Raw genomic sequence first — 22,265 nt, 5'->3', positions numbered from 1 at the left:
GTATTTACTACCCTTTCTATATCACTGTTACTGCTTCCCCTGGAATGCTATTCCAGCTGTCTACTACCCTTTCTATATCACTGTTAGTCTTCACTGCTCCCACTGGAAGGCTATTCCAGGTATCTACTACCCTTTCTATATCACTGTTACTGCTCCCACTGGAAGGCTATTCCAGGTATCTACTACCCTTTCTATATCACTGTTACTGCTCCCACTGGAAGGCTATTCCAGGTATCTACTACCCTTTCTATATCACTGTTAGTCTTCACTGCTCCAACTTGGAGGCTATTCCAGGCATTTACTACCCTTTCTATATCACTGTTACTGCTTCCCCTGGAATGCTATTCCAGGTGTCTACTACCCTTTCTATATCACTGTTAGTCTTCACTGCTCCCACTGGAAGGCTATTCCAGGTATCTACTACCCTTTCTATATCACATTACTGCTTCCCCTGGAAGGCTCTTCCAGGTATCTACTACCCTTTCTATATCACTGTTACTGCTCCCACTGGAAGGCTATTTCAGGTATCACTGTTAGTCTTCACTGCTCCCACTTGAAGGCTATTCCACGTATCTACTACCCTTTCTATATCGCTGTTAGTCTTCACTGCTCCCACTGCTCCCACTGGAAGGCTATTCCTGGTATCTACTACCCTTTCTCTATATCTGTTAGCCTTTACTGCTTCCACAGGAAGGCTCTTCAAGGTATCTACTACCCTTTCTATATCACTGTTACTGCTTCCACTGGAAGGCTATTTCAGGTATCTACTACCCTTTCTATATCACTGTTAGTCTTCACTGCTCCCACTGGAAGGCTATTCCAGGTATTTACTACCTTTTCTGTATCACTGTTACTGTTCCCATTGGAAGGCTATTCCAGGTATATACTACCCTTTCTATATCACTCTTAGTCTTCACTGCCCATAAAGGCTATTCCAGGTATCTATCTATCTATCACTGTTACTGCTCCCACTGGAAGGCTATTCCAGGTATCTACTACCCTTTCTATATCACTGTTAGTCTTCACTGCTCCCACTGGAAGGCTATTCCAGGTATCTACTACCCTTTCTATATCAAGGTTACTGCTCCCACTGGAGGGCTATTCCATGTATCTACTACCCTTTCTATATCACTGTTACTGCTTCCACTGGAAGGCTATTTCAGGTATCTACTACCCTTTCTATATCACTGTTAGTCTTCACTGCTCCCACTGGAAGGCTATTCCAGGTATTTACTACCTTTTCTGTATCACTGTTACTGCTCCCACTGGAAGGCTATTCCAGGTATCTACTACCCTTTCTATATCACTGTTACTGGTCCCACTGGAAGGCTATTCCAGGCATCTATTACCCTTTCTATATCACTGTTACTGCTCCCACTGGAAGGCTATTCCAGGTATCCACTACCCTTTCTATATCACTGTTACTGCTCCCACTGGAAGGCTATTCCAGGTATCTACTACCCTTTCTATATCACGGTTACTGCTCCCACTGGAGGGCTATTCCATGTATCTACTACCCTTTTTATATCACTATTACTGCATCCACTGGAAGGCTATTTCAGGTATCTACTACCCTTTCTATATCACTGTTAGTCTTCACTGCTCCCACTGGAAGGCTATTTGTCAGGATCGGGACAGGGATCCAACACGCAGAGTACGAACAGGAGAGATGTACGTATACCGGACCTTAGAATGGCCGGACTAACGTAAGGAGAAAGCAGAGAATAGTCAGAGACAAGCCGGGGTCGAGGGAACGAGAGGACAGGTAAGCGAGAGACAAGCCGAGGTCAAAGGACACGAGAGGTAAACAGGAACGATAGTACAAGCCGAGTCAAAACCAGATAGAACGATAAACATAAGAGCACTGAGGGACCAGACAAGCTAGAACCACGACAGGGCAATGAACCATTACCCACATCCCTCTTTTATACCCTGGTTCTCTAAATCATGGCTCCGCCCTTGCCGAGCCCTGATTCGTTGTTCCGAACCAGATTGACAGGTCGGGATGTGATTGCCGTCATGACGTCGGCTCCCGAGCGTCGCGTCATAAAAGTGAGTGGGGTTCTCGCGGCCGGCGTGGGAACGACTATGAGAGCCGCGAGGATTAGATGAATCAGCCCCGCTGAGAGAACGGACGTCGGGAAGTCTAACCTCCTCCGAGGCAGAGACTTCAGGTACCCTGACACTATTCCAGGTATCTACTACCCTTTCTATATCACGGTTACTGCTCCCACTGGAGGGCTATTCCATGTATCTACTACCCTTTCTATATCACTGTTACTGCTTCCACTGGAAGGCTATTTCAGGTATCCACTACCCTTTCTATATCACTGTTACCGCTCCCACTGGAAGGCTATTCCAGGTATCTACTACCCTTTCTATATCACTGTTAGTCTTCACTGCTCCCACTGGAAGGCTATTCCAGGTATTTACTACCTTTTCTGTATCACTGTTACTGCTCCCACTGGAAGGCTATTCCAGGTATCTACTACCCTTTCTATATCACTGTTACTGCTCCCACTGGAAGGCTATTCCAGGTATCCACTACCCTTTCTATATCACTGTTACCGCTCCCACTGGAAGGCTATTCCAGGTATCTACTACCCTTTCTATATCACTCTTAGTCTTCACTGCTTTCCATGGAAGGTTATTTGAGTTAGTCTGTAGTGGATTTTTATGTCACTTTCTAAGTCTTTAATATAAATTAAATTGCTGCCCAAGCAGTGGCGAGGTATAATGAGACCTGTGCTCACAGACTGACTATGACTGGAGTAAGCAGCATTTGACGCACCCAACCAGAGCAAGCTTGCCAGTTCTGTTAGCTCACTGAAGTTAAATCAAGAAATAAGGGTACGTCCCTGGCTGTCAATCAGTCACTATTACTTAAAGGACCACTATAGTGCCAGGAAAACATACTCCACCCTCAGGGCCCCCCTCCCTCCGCGCTCTAGGGGGTGGAAGGGGTTAATTCTTACCTGGTTTCCCCGCCGGGCTCCCTCGGCGCTGGGGACTCTCCTCCTCCTTTTCGCCATCATCGGCTGAATGTGCATGCACGGCAAGAGCCGCGCGCGCATTCAGCCAGTCCATAGGAAAGCATTCTCAATGCTTTCCTATGGACGCTGGCATCTTCTTACTGTGAAAATCACAGTGAGAAGCGCGGAAGCGCCTCTAGCCGCTGTCAATGAGACAGCCACTAGAGGCTGGGTTAACCCATAGGTAAACATAGCAGTTTCTCTGAAACTGCTATGTTTACAGCAGAAAGGGTTAATCCTAGGTGGACCTGGCACCCAGACCGCTTCATTAAGCTGAAGTGGTCTGGGTGCCTATAGTGGTCCTTTAATTGTTTCATAAAAGTTGTCACTCAGTAGGCTCTGTCCTGAAAGGCAATGACAAAACAGGAACTCACGGAATTAAAGCCTCAGGCAGATTTATTGGATCTAAAAGGCAAAGCATTTCGACCCACTAAGAGGTCTTTAGAGGTCCTGCTTCAGTGCACCCGGTTGAAGTGGATTTGAGTGCGGTTCCTTTTTTCTGTTCTAAAAGACAATGACGACAGGATTCTCCTCACACATGGCGCATGGCGGCCAGGTTAAATGCTTCATGGGTGCTGTATGATCCTTTGAGAACGTCTAGCGGCTGATAGGCCATTGGGTGGAAATGTGTCATGTATATTTAAGGACGTATAATGAATATTATATTCTAATACGTGAAACGTATGCTTTACCTTCACAAGTCATTTCATTTTAAATGGTGAATTAATGATTGGCTGCAAAGAGTTGATAAAAGAGCCGACTCTGAATTCACAGAATGCATTCTTTAATTTGACTTGAAGAGTTTCATTGCGCTATTAACACGCTCGTGCTTTACACAGCAAGCAATCAAGGATTGGTATTCCTCCATTTATGAAGAACTGGGTTTCAGGTTTTTTTTGATTCTCCACGTTCGTGTCAGCAGGGGTTTCAGTTTTTATTTGATTTTCCACGTTCGTGTCAGCAGGGGTTTCTGTTTTTATTTGATTCTCCACGTTCGTGTCAGCACAGGTTTTAGTTTTTATTTGATTCTCCACATTCGTGTAAGCAGGGGTTTCAGTTTTTATTTGATTCTCCACATTCGTGTAAGCAGGAGTTTCATGGTTTTTTTTATTCTCCATGTTCGTGTAAGCAGAGGTTTCTGTTGACTGATGCAAATTTCCTAACTCTGCATCGATAAATAACTATAGTGGAAGAAAATAAAGCACAATCTACAATTAAAGGGATACTCTACATACCATAATCACAACAGGTCTTAACAGTGTTTATGGGGCAAGGTGGGCAGAGGAGGGGCCTGCTATTGGCAGCAGGAGATTCCGAGCCTTTATTAAAATGTCTGGAATCAGTTTAACAAGAATCTAATGGAATTCACCCAAAACCCTTGGCATCTACAACAAGGAATTGGAGGAATACTGTCGCTCTCCTGGGGCCCAAAGCTCAGGCCCACTTCTTCCACCAACAGAACATCTACCACGTTATTCTACATTCTTGGTAAGCAGTTAGTTCAATAGGTGACATTGTTTGAAAACGGTTTGACAAATATTGTAGGGACTGCACCTAACGAATAATTGCGTCATAACCACTTCAACAATCTGTATTAAATAATAAGCTGTATTAATACAACAAGCTGTAATAATACAGTGAGCTGTATAAATACAATGAGCTGTAATAATGTAGTAATATGTAATAATACAATAATCTGCATTAGTACAATAAACTGCAATAATACAACAAGCTGTAATAATACAATGAGCTGCATTAATACAATAAACTGTAATAATATAATAATCTTTATTAATACAATAAGCTGTAATAAATAATACGCTGTATTAATACAACAAGCTGTAATAACACAATAAGCTGTATTAATACAATAAGCTGTAATAATGTAGTAATATGCAATAATACAATAAGCTGCATCAGTACAATAAACTGTAATAATACAACAATGGGTTTTAAGAAGGGCCTTAAAACCCATCTCTTTAAGAAAGCTTATGGACTCCCAGAGTAACCTCTACCTCACATACCTGTCTCTTGCTCTCTCCTAGAGGGCAGTGCTTTACTCTCTCCTTCATCTCTGCTTCACTCCCACCCTATTTGACTGATATTTCCGTCCTAATGTGTCTTATTCCCCACCTCCTATAGACTGTAAGCTTATTTGAGCAGGGTCCTCTTCAACCTATCGTTCCTGTAAGTTTATTTGTAATTGTCCTATTTATAGTTACATCCCCCCTCTCATAATATTGTAAAGCGCTACGGAATCTGTTTGCGCTATATAAATGGCAATAATAATAATACGCTGTAATAAATAATGAGCTGTATTAATACAACAAGCTGTAATAATACAATATGGTGTATTAATATAATAAACTGTATTAATATAATAATCTTTATTAATACAATAAGCTGTATTGATACAACGAGATGTAATAACATAATAATCTGTAATAACACAATAAACTGCAATAATACAAGCTGTATTAATACAATTAGATATAATGATACAATAAGCTGTATTAATACAACGAGATGTAATAATACAATGTGCTTTAATAATACAATACACTGTAATAATAGAATATGCTATTACAATACAATAAATTGTAATATAATAATCTGTAAAAAAAAAAACAATAAGCTGTATTAATACAATAAGCTGTAATAATATAATACTCTATAATAATACAATAATCTCTAATAATACCAGCTGTAATAACATCATGTGATGGAATAATACAATGGGAAGTAATAATGCTATACGTTTTACTGAGTTGAGAGAAATACCCCCAGCTACTCCAATAATCTATAATAGATTATATAAACTCTCAATTTTAAACTATTCAAACTACTTTAAATAGGGGGGTTTAACTTAGAAACTCCTCGTATTTTGCACATGTTAGTACTTCAGCCCATGTCTGATATGGCCATTGGGCAAATGAAGGGCATGTACAGTGTTTGTAAGGAGTGTTTATGGGGGAGGACCAGGCTGCATAGGAATACAATGATTATACATTGGGGGCACTGCTTTGGCTGTATAAGAATGATATGATATGATGTGATATTATATTATAAACATGGTGTGACTATAAATGAAAATGGTGGTAAACCGGCTGTAAAGTCATTTTATAAAAACCTTTTCTAATGAGTGAAGAAGGCAGGAGATACATTAATTCCAGTGACGTCACTTACCTTCTGTACATCACTGCGACATTTGCAGCAGCCACAATTACAGCAACATCTGTACACTTTGTTTTCTTCCGCATTCGCTATAAATGCCGTGATTGCGCTGATAGCCACCATTAATATTACAAACGGCTTCATAGTAATGTGGGAGAGAGATTGTCTTACTCGATCAGTTCCACTGGGTTCTGATACAGTGTATCCCCAGCCAGCGTTCAGTATAATTATATTCTCACTCAATAGTATCACTATTATATAGTCAGATGTCACCGTGCTAATTATAGTATTGTTCAGGATATGGTAATTATGGGAGGCGGTTTATTCTACACTCTGCATTGCTGTTTATTGACCTTGGCTTGTTGACTATTCTTGTTCTCTGTTTTCCTGATCTTGGCTTGCCTTTCCATACTGTATCTATGTTATCCTTGGCCACAGCCTGTTTGTGTTTACTCTGTGTCAGCTTGCAGACTGTCTGTTATTTTTATCTGTCCTAGCCAGACTACTCTAAGGTCTGGTTCGCACTCCTGTCCTGTCTCTACCTAGGTTTGTGATTTAGGGTTAGGTCAGTCTTGACAGAACTAAACACCTAACTCTTCAAGAATGTCATAAATCTTTAGTCAAAGGAATGCCGGCCTGCAGGACTGGTGAAGATCGGATCACATGTTCTCATCCATGGAATATGGGACGGAAGGATAGGGCCTGGCTGTTACTAGATCAGCAGTATAAATATCTTATATTTATTTCTCCTCCCCGGACCTCTCCCCTGCTGTCCTACAACGTGTCACTGCTTGCCTTTTTTCCTTCTCTGACTGGATGTCCTCCCGCTTTCTGAAATTCAACCTGTCTAAAACTGAGCTCCTTGTCTTTCCTCCTCCTAATACTGATCCTCCTCTTTCGCTCTCCTTTCAAGTTTGTGGTACCAACATCAGTCCATCCTTGCAAGCGCGCTGCCTTGGCGTCATGCTTGATTCTGGCCTCACCTTTGAGCATTACATCCAGTCTGTCACCAAATCCTGTAGACTCCACCTTAAAAACATAGCCTGTATCCGCCTCTTTCTTACACAAGATACTACTAAGGAACTTGTCCATGCTCTAGTAATCTCTTGCATGGATTATTGTAACGCTTTTTCTATTGGTCTTTCAAGAAGCCCCATTGCGCGCTACAGTCTGTAATGAATGCTGCCGCCAGACTCATTTTCCTCTCTGGTCGGTCCTCTCACATCTCACCCCTCTAGTCAGTTTTTACATTGGCTTCCTGTATCCTATAGGAGTCAATTCAAGGTACTAATACCCATACCTATAAAGCACTGAACAATTTTAACCCCTCTTATATCTCTTCACTGATCCATAAGTATGGCCATTCTCGGTCTCTCCACTCTGTCCATGACCTTCTCCTGTCCGCTGCTTGGACCCGTACGGCCAACTCACGCTTACAGGACTTCTCCCTTCCTTTGGAATTGCCTGCCTACCTCCATCAGACTCTTCCCTAGTCTTCAATTGTTTAAAAAGTGCCTTAAAACCCATCTCTTTAGAAAAGCTTATGGCCTTTAGGAGTAACCTCTATCTTACATTCTTATGCCTCGCTCTCTCTCCTAAAGGACAGCACTCTACTCTCTCCTCTTGCCTCACACCCACCTTGCTTGATTGCTGTCTCCAGCCCTACTGTGTTTTATCCCACCTCCTCTAGACTGTAAACTCGTTTAAGCAGCGTCCGAGGGGTTAGTCTAAGTAAAAAAGCGAGTGCAGATCGACGCGTCTTTTTGCTCCAGAAGGCTTTTTCACTTAGACTCTACTTCAATAACAGATAACTTTTAAGCCTCAGGTCCATTAGGGGATTATTATTTCACTTGATTACCCTAGGATATATTTAGATATACTATTGACAATTAGAATTTCTGCTTTTTTTTTCCGGAATCTCTCCCCCCTCCTAACTCATAGAATCTCTCTCACCCCTCCCAACTCACAGAATCTCTCCCCCCTCCTAGCTCACAGAATCTCTCTCACCCCTCCTAGCTCACAGAATCTCTCTCACCCCTCCTAACTCACAGAATCTCTCCCCCCTCCTAACTCACAGAATCTCTCCCCCCTCCTAACTCACAGAATCTCTCCCCCCTCCTAACTCACAGAATCTCTCCCCCCTCCTAACTCACAGAATCTCTCCCCACCTCCTAACTCACAGAATCTCTCTCACCCCTCCTAACTCACAGAATCTCTCTCACCCCTCCTAACTCACAGAATCTCTCTCCCCCTCCTAACTCACAGAATCTCTCCCCCCTCCTAACTCACAGAATCTCTCCCCCCTCCTAACTCACAGAATCTATCCCTCCCTCTTAACTCACAGAATCTCTCTCACCCCTCCTAACTCACAAAATCTCTCCCCCTCCTAACTCACAGAATCTCTCTCACCCCTCCTAACTCACAGAATCTCTCCCCCCTCCTAACTCACAGAATCTCTCTCACCCCTCCTAACTCACAGAATCTCTCTCACCCCTCCTAACTCACAGAATCTCTCCCCCTCCTAACTCACAGAATCTCTCCCCCTCCTAACTCACAGAATCTCTCCCCCTCCTAACTCACAGAATCTCTCCCCCTCCTAACTCACAGAATATCTCCCCCCCCTCCTAACTCAGAGAATCTCTCTCACCCCTACTAACTCACAGAATCTCTCCCCCCTCCTAACTCACAGAATCTCTCCCCCTCCTAACTCACAGAATCTCTTCCCCCCCCCTAACTCACAGAATCTCTCCCCCCTCCTAACTCACAGAATCTCTCTCCCCCTCCTAACTCACAGAATCTCTCACCCCTCCTAACTCACAGAATCTCTCCCCCCTCCTAACTCACAGAATCTCTCTCCCCCTCCTAACTCACAGAATCTCTCTCCCCCTCCTAACTCACAGAATCTCTCTCCCCCTCCTAACTCACAGAATCTCTCTCACCCCTCCTAACTCACAGAATCTGTCCCCCCCTCCTAACTCACAGAATCTCTCTCACCCCTCCTAACTCACAGAATCTCTCCCCCCTCATAACTCACAGAATCTCCCCCTCCTAACTCACAGAATCTCTCTCACCCCTCCTAACTCACAGAATCTCTCCCCCCTCCTAACTCACAGAATCTCTCTCCCCTCCTAACTCACAGAATCTCTCCCCCCTCCTAACTCACAGAATCTCTCTCCCCCCTCCTAACTCACAGAATCTCTCTCCCCCCTCCTAACTCACAGAATCTCTCCCCCCTCCTAACTCACAGAATCTGTCCCCCCCTCCTAACTCACAGAATCTCTCTCACCCCTCCTAACTCACAGAATCTCTCCCCCCTCCTAACTCACAGAATCTCTCCCCCCTCCTAACTCAAAGAATCTCTCCCCCCCTCCTAACTCACAGAATCTCTCCCCCCTCCTAACTCACAGAATCTCTCCCCCCTCCTAACTCACAGAATCTCTCCCCCTCCTAACTCACAGAATCTCTCTCACCCCTCCTAACTCACAGAATCTCTCCCCCCTCCTAACTCACAGAATCTCTCTCACCCCTCCTAACTCACAGAATCTCTCCCCCCCTCCTAACTCACAGAATCTCTCCCCCCCTCCTAACTCACAGAATCTCTCCCCCCTCCTAACTCACAGAATCTCTCTCCCCCCTCCTAACTCACATAATCTCTCCCCCTCCTAACTCACAGAATCTCTCCCCTCCTAACTCACAGAATCTCTTCCCCCCTCCTAACTCACATAATCTCTCCCCCCTCCTAACTCACAGAATCTCTCTCACCCCTCCTAACTCACAGAATCTCTCTCACCCCTCCTAACTTACAGAATCTCTCCCCCTCCTAACTCACATAATCTCTCCCCCTCCTAACTCACAGAATCTCTCTCACCCCTCCTAACTCACAGAATCTCTCCCCCCTCCTAACCCACAGAATCTCTCCCCCCTCCTAACTCACAGAATCTCTCCCCTCCTCCTAACTCACAGAATCTCTTTCACCCCTCCTAACTCACAGAATCTCTCCCCCTCCTAACTCACATAATCTCTCCCCCCTCCTAACTCACAGAATCTCTCTCCCCCTCCTAACTCACAGAATCTCTCCCCCCTCCTAACTCACAGAATCTCTCTCCCCCCTCCTAACTCACATAATCTCTCCCCCTCCTAACTCACAGAATCTCTCCCCTCCTAACTCACAGAATCTCTTCCCCCCTCCTAACTCACATAATCTCTCCCCCCTCCTAACTCACAGAATCTCTCTCACCCCTCCTAACTCACAGAATCTCTCTCACCCCTCCTAACTTACAGAATCTCTCCCCCTCCTAACTCACATAATCTCTCCCCCTCCTAACTCACATAATCTCTCCCCCCCTCCTAACTCACAGAATCTCTCCCCCCTCCTAACTCACAGAATCTCTCCCCCCTCCTAACTCACAGAATCTCTCCCCTCCTCCTAACTCACAGAATCTCTTTCACCCCTCCTAACTCACATAATCTCTCCCCCTCCTAACTCACATAATCTCTCCCCCCTCCTAACTCACAGAATCTCTCCCCCCTCCTAACTCACAGAATCTCTCTCCCCCCTCCTAACTCACAGAATCTCTCCCCCCTCCTAACTCACAGAATCTCTCCCCCCTCCTAACTCACAGAATCTCTCCCCCCTCCTAACTCACAGAATCTCTCCCCACCTCCTAACTCACAGAATCTCTTTCACCCCTCCTAACTCACAGAATCTCTCCCCCTCCTAACTCACAGAATCTCTCCCCCTCCTAACTCACAGAATCTCTCCCCCCTCCTAACTCACAGAATCTCTCCCCCTCCTAACTCACAGAATCTCTCCCCCTCCTAACTCACAGAATCTCTCCCCCCTCCTAGCTCACAGAATCTCTCCCCCTCCTAACTCACAGAATCTCTCCCCCTCCTAACTCACAGAATCTCTCCCCCTCCTAACTCACAGAATCTCTCCCCCCTCCTAGCTCACAGAATCTCTCTCACCCCTCCTAACTCACAGAATCTCTCTCACCCCTCCTAACTCACAGAATCTCTCTCACCCCTCCTAACTCACAGAATCTCTCTCCCACCTCCTAACTCACAGAATCTCTCTCACCCCTCCTAACTCACAAAATCTCTCCCCCTCCTAACTCACAGAATCTCTCCCCCTTCCTAACTCACAGAATCTCTCTCACCCCTCCTAACTCACAGAATCTCTCCCCCCTCCTAACTCACAGAATCTCTCCCCCCTCCTAACTCACAGAATCTCTCTCACCCCTCCTAGCTCACAGAATCTCTCCCCCTCCTAACTCACAGAATCTCTCCCCCTCCTAACTCACAGAATCTCTCCCCCCTCCTAACTCACAGAATCTCTCCCCCTCCTAACTCACAGAATCTCTCCCCCTCCTAACTCACAGAATCTCTCCCCCTCCTAACTCACAGAATCTCTCCCCCCTCCTAGCTCACAGAATCTCTCTCACCCCTCCTAACTCACAGAATCTCTCTCACCCCTCCTAACTCACAGAATCTCTCTCACCCCTCCTAACTCACAGAATCTCTCTCCCACCTCCTAACTCACAGAATCTCTCTCACCCCTCCTAACTCACAAAATCTCTCCCCCTCCTAACTCACAGAATCTCTCCCCCCTTCCTAACTCACAGAATCTCTCTCACCCCTCCTAACTCACAGAATCTCTCCCCCCTCCTAACTCACAGAATCTCTCCCCCCTCCTAACTCACAGAATCTCTCTCACCCCTCCTAACTCACAGAATCTCTCTCACCCCTCCTAACTCACAGAATCTCTCTCACCCCTCCTAACTCACAGAATCTCTCCCCCCCTCCTAACTCACAGAATCTCTCTCACCCCTCCTAACTCACAGAATCTCTCCCCCTCCTAACTCACAGAATCTCTCCCCCCTTCCTAACTCACAGAATCTCTCTCACCCCTCCTAACTCACATAATCTCTCCCCTCCTAACTCACAGAATCTCTCCCCCCTCCTAGCTCACAGAATCTCTCTCACCCCTCCTAACTCACAGAATCTCTCTCCCCCTTCCTAACTCACAGAATCTCTCCCCCCTTCCTAACTCACAGAATCTCTCTCACCCCTCCTAACTCACAGAATCTCTCCCCCCTTCCTAACTCACAGAATCTCTCTCACCCCTCCTAACTCACAGAATCTCTCCCCCTCCTAACTCACAGAATCTCTCTCACCCCTCCTAACTCACAGAATCTCTCCCCCCCTCCTAACTCACAGAATCTCTCTCACCCCTTTTTTGCTCTGATTCACATGTTGTTCACCTATATACTGTAACCATTTGCTCTGATTTATATGATGTCACTAGACAATAAGTTTCACTCAGATCAGCATGAGAGCATTCAGCAACATTGGAGGAACTTTACTAATTGTCGCAATATCTCCCTAAGAGATTATTTTGCTTAACTCTTTGTTTATTTGTTATATTTCCTTTATGTTTGACCAATGCATGGCCTTGGAGCTCACACTCCATGCCTTATAGAATCCTAGTACCGGGAATTTCTATACTATTTTAAAACTTAGAAATAAAGGTCATTTTTTACCATTACATCACTAACACTTTTGATCATACACTACAACCTCTACATGAAATATTTACATGATATTCCAGACCTTTCAAACAAGCCCTAAACAGACCTTGTTACAATAAACTAACTGACCAACCCAATCAATATTTAGTGTTTTATTAAAGAATTACTCCAACACATTATTGTAGGAACCCTTTTTGTGCTTTAACCCCTTAAGGACGGAGGCAATTGTACACGTTCTGATCAAAACAAAACATAAACAAAACCGTAGTTTACTTCTTTCATATTAAGTGCACCAACACCTATTATATTTCATTTTGTTCAGGAGAAATAAAGCTTTAATTTCACATTGAATATTTATATATGAAACATAATTCATTTTGAATAAAATCTAAAAAAGTGTGAGACATACCTTGAGATGTCTACTTTTGCAAATGGTATGCCATGATGGGGGTAATTCTCATTCCTGGGTTACCATACAGTCTCACAGGCAACGTAACCATCTGGAAAATTTCTATGGGTTGTCAGGTAGGTCCCTGAAATTGTAATCAATAAAATTACTTAAAGTGGCACTGTCATGACCGAATCCGTTTTTGTTATTGTCCCCCTATTCACCCCCAAATGCCCTTAGGCCCCTGATTTTACTATCTGTAGTTGTTTATTTAATGCCAGGACCTAGGTCCTCGGCGCCGCCATCTTTGTGTGGGCAGATGAAGGCCCTGCGGGACACGTCATCTGCCCGCACTAGAGAGCGCAGTGAAATTCCTGTGCATGCCCAGTTAAACACTTCTGGCTATTCACTAATTCGTCATAAAGACGAATGAATAAATAGAAATGTTAAACAAATAAAAACCGAACTTCGGTATTCGTTCATTTGTTAATTTAGTTTATTACAAGGAAGGAGCTTCCTAAACCCACCCATGCTCCGTCATTCTATGGGTGTCAATATGACCCCCATATTATCATAAAATCTCCCAAATGCCCCTACTTGCAGCTGCTCACTGTTGTAAAAAAAAGCCCCCCCCCCCTCGAATCCAATAAAGGGGGACCTAGCACAGGTTCCCCATGCCCCCACCGTGGGGAATCTATTAAAGTAATTAACTGGGGGGCACCACCAACTGGTAAGGGCTGGGGGGGAGATAGTAGGTTTCCCCGCCTTTTTTTTTATTTTAGAGGCCCTACTTACTGCTTATTAATCTGCTTTTCTCCAATTCTCTGGTATTATCCCCCCCCCCCCCCCCCAAAGAAAAAATAAAAAAAGAATCCTGAAAAATTAAATACAGTGGTATGGATATTTCTATACTAAGATCCCTAAGCACACTTGGGTGAATATCATCTGGCCCTGCTGCTTTGTTTACATTAACTTTATTTAATTTCTGTAGCGAGTTATCCTGTTCTAGCTAACCGTCTGTTTGTTGTAAGGATTTTGTAAAAGGAATTCACAAATCTACTGCCATAGAATCTTCATCCTCTTATACAGAAGAAAAATAATTATTTAGAATGTGTACATTGTCACGATACTACTTGATTAACTCACCCATCTCACTTTCCAATGGGCCAATACGTTTACTCTTAACCTTTTTGGAGTTAATGTACTTTAAAAACTTTGGAGGGCTGGTTTTGCTCTCTTTGGCTAAGAGCTTTTCATTTACAAGTTTAGCCCATCTAATTGTCCTTTTGTAAGCCCTTTTGACATGCTTATATTTGTTGTAGGTTATCTTAAAATGGAGCAACACATGAAAACAAGTTTAACGAAAGCCATACGTTATTTTCAATGTTTTATTGAATGATGTCATATCAGGTCTGACTTTAATGTTTTTAATTGTAGGTGAGCAGTACCCCCTAGTGTTAGAATTCAGTATAGCTTTTATCTATTTCAGGAAACACTCCACAAGACTTGCCGTTTTGAGATGCTCTGAGCCAGTCGTGTAGCCCTCACTATGTGACCCTTGTCAAATTCATTCAGATCTTTTCACTTGCCCGTTTTTTCTGCTTTCAACACATTACATTCAAGAATTGACTAATTAATGAGTTTATTTTGTTATTTTAATTAGCTGCCTAATATATCCCACCCCTTGATAAGTGCCATTGTAACGATATTATCATTTTTATTCACTTCACTTGTCGGTGGTTTTAATGATGTGGCTGATCATTGTAACTATGTAAATGTTTATCAAAACTGTTTAGGCAACCTGACTCGCCTTGAATAAATATATATTTTAAAAGCACTACGTGGTCTTGATTTAATAATGTTGGATATGTGTTTTAATATTTTTTTTCTAAAAAATAAAATATCAAAAATATGTAAAAAAACAAACAGAACCTACAATTTATATTGCTATTTCTATTTTCAATTATTTTAACCTGTTTGCAGTCCTACTTTGTCACAATATAAATATTTATAGCTAGATACACAGACACAGCAAAGAATAAATAGATATATATAGCAAAGAATAACTAGATAGACAGACAGCAAAGAATAACTAGATACACAGACGGCAAAGAATAACTAGATACACAGACAGCAAAGAATAACTAGATACAGAGACAGCAAAGAATAACTAGATACACAGACAGCAAAGAATAACCAGATACAGAGACAGCAAAGAATAACTAGATACACAGACAGCAAAGAATAACTAGATACACAGACACAGCAAAGAATAACTAGATACACAGACATCAAAGAATAACTAGATACACAGACAGCAAAGAATAACTAGATACACACAGACAACAAAGAATAACTAGATACAGAGACAGCAAAGAATAACTAGATACACAGACAGCAAAGAATAACTAGATACACAGACACAGCAAAGAATAACTAGATACACACAGACAGCAAAGAATAACTAGATACACAGACACAGCAAAGAATAACTAGATACCCAGACAGCAAAGAATAACTAGATACACAGACAGCAAAGAATAACTAGATACAGAGACAGCAAAGAATAACTAGATACACAGACAGCAAAGAATAACTAGATACACAGACAGCAAAGAATAACTAGATACACAGACAGCAAAGAATAACTAGATACACAGACAACAAAGAATAACTAGATACACAGACACAGCAAAGAATAACTAGATACACACAGACAGCAAAGAATAACTAGATACACAGACACAGCAAAGAATAACTAGATACCCAGACAGCAAAGAATAACTAGATACACAGACAGCAAAGAATAACTAGATACAGAGACAGCAAAGAATAACTAGATACACAGACAGCAAAGAATGACTAGATACACAGACAGCAAAGAATAACTAGATACACAGACAGCAAAGAATAACTAGATACAGAGACAGCAAAGAATAACTAGATACACAGACAGCAAAGAATAACTAGATACACAGACAGCAAAGAATAACTAGATACACAGACAGCAAAGAATAACTAGATACCCAGACAGCAAAGAATAACTAGATACACAGACAGCAAAGAATAACTAGATACAGAGACAGCAAAGAATAACTAGATACACAGACACAGCAAAGAATAACTAGATACACAGACAGCAAAGAATAACTAGATACACAGACACAGCAAAGAATAACTAGATACACAGACAGCAAAGAATAACTAGATACACAGACAGCAAAGAATAACTAGATACAGAGACAGCAAAGAATAACTAAATACACAGACAGCAAAGAATAACTAGATACACAGACAGCAAAGAATAACTAGATACACAGACAGCAAAGAATAACTAGATACACAGACAGCAAAGAATAACTAGATACACAGACAGCAAAGAATAACTAGATACAGAGACAGCAAAGAATAACTAGATACACAGACAGCAAAGAATAACTAGATACACAGACAGCAAAGAATAACTAGATACACAGACAGCAAAGAATAACTAGATACACAGACAGCAAAGAATAACTAGATACACAGACACAGCAAAGAATAACTAGATACACAGACAGCAAAGAATAACTAGATACACAGACACAGCAAAGAATAACTAGATACACAGACAGCAAAGAATAACTAGATACACAGACACAGCAAAGAATAACTAGATACACAGACAGCCTTAACCCCTTAAGGACCAAACTTCTGTAATAAAAGGGAATCATGACATGTCACACATGTCATGTGTCGTTAAGGGGTTAATGTAGAAGATCTAAACATGTTTCACAGCACTGGCAACTGGGAAAACAAAATAACTGGGCTGGGCTGTATATCCTAGTGACTGAATCACTGAGTGACCATGGACGGCTTTCTGAAGATTATCCTTATACTTGGGGTGAGCTCAGTGGTAACCGCTGCTCATCTACGCACAATTCCTGAGACTAATCAGAATATATCAGCCCTGGCAATAACCTGTACTGACTACTACAACAAGGGATCCAGTGAGGACTCAATATTCCAGCTAGATGGCACCAAACATGGAACATTAGTAGTAAGTATCGTGACTGGTCTATAGTAACAAAGTAACAGAGACAAATAGAAAGAGACAAAGACAGAGACACACACAGACACAGACAAACTAAGATGCAGATAGCAAGGACAGGCAGAAAAAAAGACAAATAGAAATAAAAACAACAAGAGCAAGGACAGATATTAATAGACAAACACGGACAATGACACAGGTAGCCAGTGCTACATTGCACTCTGTCTATTATAACATAACCGTACGATGTTGTTTACACAAAACACTGGAAAGTGTCGATAAATCCACCATCCACAATTTGGAGACAGAGTTAAACAAATATAAAGCAAACAATGTTTATACAGATATACATTTTATTTGAAATATTCTAAAAACAAAAGAATAACAAATTGCACTTTAACCATAAAGTGAGGAGAATGAAATAACTAAATATGGCAAAATAATCTTAAAAAGGGAAACTATCACTTCGCCTTCACAATGCTCACGTATCCCCATATTAGACAATTACGTATATATGAAGTGTGAAAAACAAGATATTACAAATTTCATCTATTTTTACATAGAAAATGGAACGTGAGTAAAGTATCAAGTTGTAGGCAGTGGCATCTCCAGCATTCATATTTAGGGGGGGTGCATGGGGGGCAGTGACAAAGGTAGGGGAGCAATTATAAAGCGTGTGTGTGTAAATATATTCAAAAAAAGTTCACATAAGTGTCAATACAAATAAATACACACACACACATATGTATTTCTATATATATATATATGTGTTTATTTTCATTGACACTTATGTGAACTTTTTAATATTATATGCAACCTTTTTCACATGGAATAAACATTTTAGTGGTAAAACTGTATTCCTTGTTTTCTTTTCCTTCTTCAGCACCCACATTATTGCATACATTGGACTTGTTCATGCACCCATACTGCTCAGACAGGACTTGCACACTGCACCTGCACACTGCACACTACATACTGCACACTGCACACTGCACACTGCACACTACATACTGCACACTGCACCTGCACACTGCACACTACACCTGCACACTGAACACTGCACACTACATACTGCACACTGCACACTGCACCTGCACACTGAACACTGCACACTACATACTGCACACTGCACCTGCACACTACATACTGCACACTGCACCTGCACACTGCACGCTACATACTGCACACTGCACCTGCACACTGCACACTGCACACTGCAAACTGCACACTGCGCACTACATACTGCACACTGCACACAGCACACAGCACCTGCACACTGCACACTGCACACTACATACTGCACACTACATACTGCACACTACATACTGCACACTGCACACTACACACTGCACACTGCACACTGCGCACTACATACTGCACAATGCACACTACATACTGCACACTGCACACTGCACACTACATACTGCACACTACACACTGCACACTGCATACTGCACACTGCACAGTGCACACTGCACACTGCACCTGCACACTGCACACTACATACTGCACACTACATACTGCACACCGCACCTGCACACTGCACACTGCACACTACATACGGCACACTGCACACTGCACACTACATACTGCACACTGCACACTGCACCTGCACACTGCACACTACATACTGCACACTGCACACTGCACACTACATACTGCACACTGCACACTGCGCACTACATACTGCACAATGCACACTACATACTGCACACTGCACACTGCACACTACATACTGCACACTACACACTGCACACTGCATACTGCACACTGCACAGTGCACACTGCACACTGCACACTGCACACTGCACCTGCACACTGCACACTACATACTGCACACTACATACTGCACACCGCACCTGCACACTGCACACTGCACACTACATACGGCACACTGCACACTGCACACTACATACTGCACACTGCACACTGCACCTGCACACTGCACACTACATACTGCACACTGCACACTGCACACTACATACTGCACACTGCACACTACATACTGCACACTGCACACTGCACCATTATTATTTCTCAATAGGGAATTGCATTTTAATTAGAATTGAAAAACACACTGTTCATATCCTGGACACATATAAAAAGGACATAGGGCTTTATATGTGCTCTTCATACATAACCTGCCTGCTGTTTGGGGACAGAGAAGGCACCGCCACACCGTCGTCAAGCTGTTTGGGGGCATAGATAGCACCGGCAAACTGAGGGCAGAGATGACACAGTCCCATTTGCATTCCCACATCAATTAGGGTAGTGTGGTCTGCATGGGGGGAACACAGTAAATGACTTGAAGTGTTTAAAAATGGATGCTGATGGGCATTTTCGTTTCTCCCCTGTTTTTTTTTTTTTAATAATGCTCATCAATCATTTTTTAATTCTCCAAGTCATTCAGTTACACTAGCATTATTCACCCCAACCCTTTCAGTCCACACTCACTTTAACAATTGATGTAGGTCTGGGACGATGTTAATGTGACTGAAAGACTTGGAACGTTAAAAATGGATGATGGTCATTATTATAAAAACCTGTCATTGAACCTGTCGATTTTAACCTGTCATTATTCAATACCCCAGGTATTGAATAAATAATAAAAGCCCCTGGTCTTTTTGCCTCCAAGCAACGACCGAGTAAGAGCTACAAACCTTTAACCCCTTAAGGACCAAACTTCTGGAATAAAAGGGAATCATGACATGTCACACATGTCATGTGTCCTTAAGGGGTTAAAGTAAACAACTATACTGAAAATGAAACCTCTTTTTCATTGAGGCTATATGAGTCAGGTGTAGGTAGATGTGGCTAGGGCTGTATAAACAAAGGGATTTAACTCCTTAACTGCAGGTAATCGAGCAGTGAGACTGCAGGGGCATGTTTTACACCCAAACTGCTTCACTAAACTAAAATCTGTGGCCTGACCTGCCTATGGCCAGTATAAAGGTTGGTGAATCCATTACCAACACAAACTAAAACTAAAATTACCTGTTTCATTCTTATACGCACAATATGGAATCCTGGGTACATAAATATCATTTACTCAAAAGCTTCAATTAAAGTTCACTTTACTTACAGTAGTAATGCCACTGTCTGGAGTGTCCACTCTGCTCGCTCAGTTCCTCTGCAAACTGCACTCTCACGTTGGTAAGGTTTCATACCTTACATGTGGCCACACTGCAAACTGCACTCTCAGGTAGGTAAGGTTTCATACCTTACATGTGGCCACACTGCAAACTGCACTCTCAGGTAGGTAAGGTTTCATACCTTAAATGTGGCCACACAGCAAACTGTCTGCACTCTCAGGTAGGTAAGGTTTCATACCTTACATGTGGCCACACTGCAAACTGCACTCTCGGGTAGGTAAGGTTTCATACCTTAAATGTGGCCACACAGCAAACTGTCTGCACTCTCAGGTAGGTAAGGTTTCATACCTTACATGTGGCCACACTGCAAACTGCACTCTCAGGTAGGTAAGGTGTCACTGTCACAGCAATGCAAATAATGAGAGGGAGGGCATTAACTAAGTACCTATTAAAAAAAGATAAAATAAAATTTACCATTTGATGTTTTCTTTCTTCTAAATTCTTCTTTTTTCAGCACTAAAAAAGACCAAATCAAAATCCAGAATAACCGACGCACTTTAAAAAAAAAAAAAAAGGCGCAAAAGAAAATCCTTCTTCACCCATGGAGGGCTCCGCTCAGACTGAGCTATGCAGGGCGGGGCAAGGCTTATAAAGCCTTGCCCCGCCCTGCAATTAGGCTCAGAGCACTCTGATTGGTGGGTTTAAGCCATCCAATCAGAGTGCTCTGACAGGTAAATGAAGAGACAGACAGGTAAGTCGCTACATTTACCTGTCACAGCACTCTGGTTGGCTTGAAATCAACCATTCAGAGTGCTCTGTGTCATTTTACACAGCGTGGGAAAGTTCCAAAGAACTTTCCCACGCTGTGTAAAATGACACAGAACACTCTGATTGGTTAGCTTGAAATCCAGATAATCAGAGTGCTCTGTGTCATTTTACACAGCGTGGGAAAGTACTTTGGAACTTTCCCACGTTGTGTAAAATGACACAGAGCACATCATTTACCTGTCAGAGCACTCGGATTGGATGGCTTAAACCCACCAATCAGAGTGCTCTGAGCCTAATTGCAGGGCGGGACAAGGCTTTATAAGCCTTCCCCCGCCCTGCAGAGCTCAGTCTGCACGGAGCCCTCCATGTGTGAAGAAGTATTATTATTATTATTAATTTTTTTTTTTTTTTTAAAGTGCGTTGGTTATTCTGGATTTTTATTTGGCTTTTTTGGGGCTGAAAAAAGAAGATTTTAGAAGAAAGAAGACATCAAATGGTAAGTTTATTTTTATTTTTTTGCAGTTGTTTAGACAAGGGTCCCCCCTCATTATTTCTAAGATGAGGGGGGTAGGTAGGGGTAATTTTTTGGGGGGGAGGGGGTGACTAGTCACCTTGGGGGGGGGGGGATTTTTATTTATGGCCCCTACCCACCGCTCAGGGGTGGCGGCCGGGGGGGAGGACATTGGGCCCCCCCCCCTTATTGTTATTTAGGGCCCCCACCCACCGCTCAGGGGTGGGGGCCAGAGGGGAGGACATTAGGTCCCTCCCCTATTGTAATTTAGGGCCCCCACCCAATGCGCAGGGGTGGGGCCGGGGGGGGAGGACATTAGGTCCCCCCCAATTTTTATTTATTGCCCCCACCCACCGCTCAGGGGTGGGGGCTGGGGTGAAGGACAATAGGTTCCCCCTTATTGTTATTTAGGGTACCCACCCGCCGCACAGGGGTGGGGGCCGGGGAGGACAGTAGGTCCCCCCCTTATTGTTATTTATGGCCTCCACCCACCGCTCAGGGGTGGGGGCTGGAGGGGGACAATAGGTCCCCCCCCTTATTGGTATTTAGGGCCCCCATCCATGCTCAGTAACCCCCCTTTAGGTTAAAAGCCCCCAATGTTTTTTGTTTTTTTTAACAGTGAGCAGCCACAGGCTGCTTACTGTTTAATAGACACGCCCCTACTCGCGGTATAGCGAGTAGGGGCATAACTTACTAATACTAAGTGACCAGCTTCTATAGAGGCTGGGTCACTTGCTGCA

At 43.1% G+C, this 22,265-nt stretch overlaps 1 protein-coding gene across 1 annotated transcript; it reads right to left on the bottom strand.

Annotated features, from left to right (window-relative positions):
• Positions 1-3,725: 3,725 nt before the first annotated feature.
• Positions 3,726-6,412, bottom strand: LOC134608181 (uncharacterized protein PF3D7_1120000-like). Its single transcript, XM_063450846.1, has 2 exons — positions 6,219-6,412; positions 3,726-4,213 (listed from the first exon to the last, which is right to left on the bottom strand). The coding sequence occupies exons 1-2, from the start codon at positions 6,348-6,350 to the stop codon at positions 3,848-3,850; spliced, it is 498 nt and encodes a 165-aa protein (XP_063306916.1). The 5' UTR covers positions 6,351-6,412; the 3' UTR covers positions 3,726-3,847.
• Between the last annotated feature and the right edge of the window lie 15,853 nt (positions 6,413-22,265).

The sequence above is a fragment of the Pelobates fuscus genome, chromosome 4 (genome assembly GCF_036172605.1).
Source record: "Pelobates fuscus isolate aPelFus1 chromosome 4, aPelFus1.pri, whole genome shotgun sequence".
NCBI classification, from domain to species: Eukaryota; Metazoa; Chordata; class Amphibia; order Anura; family Pelobatidae; genus Pelobates; species Pelobates fuscus.
The sequence above is the reverse complement of the archived record's forward strand: the minus strand, read 5'-3'. Positions and strand labels throughout refer to the sequence as shown.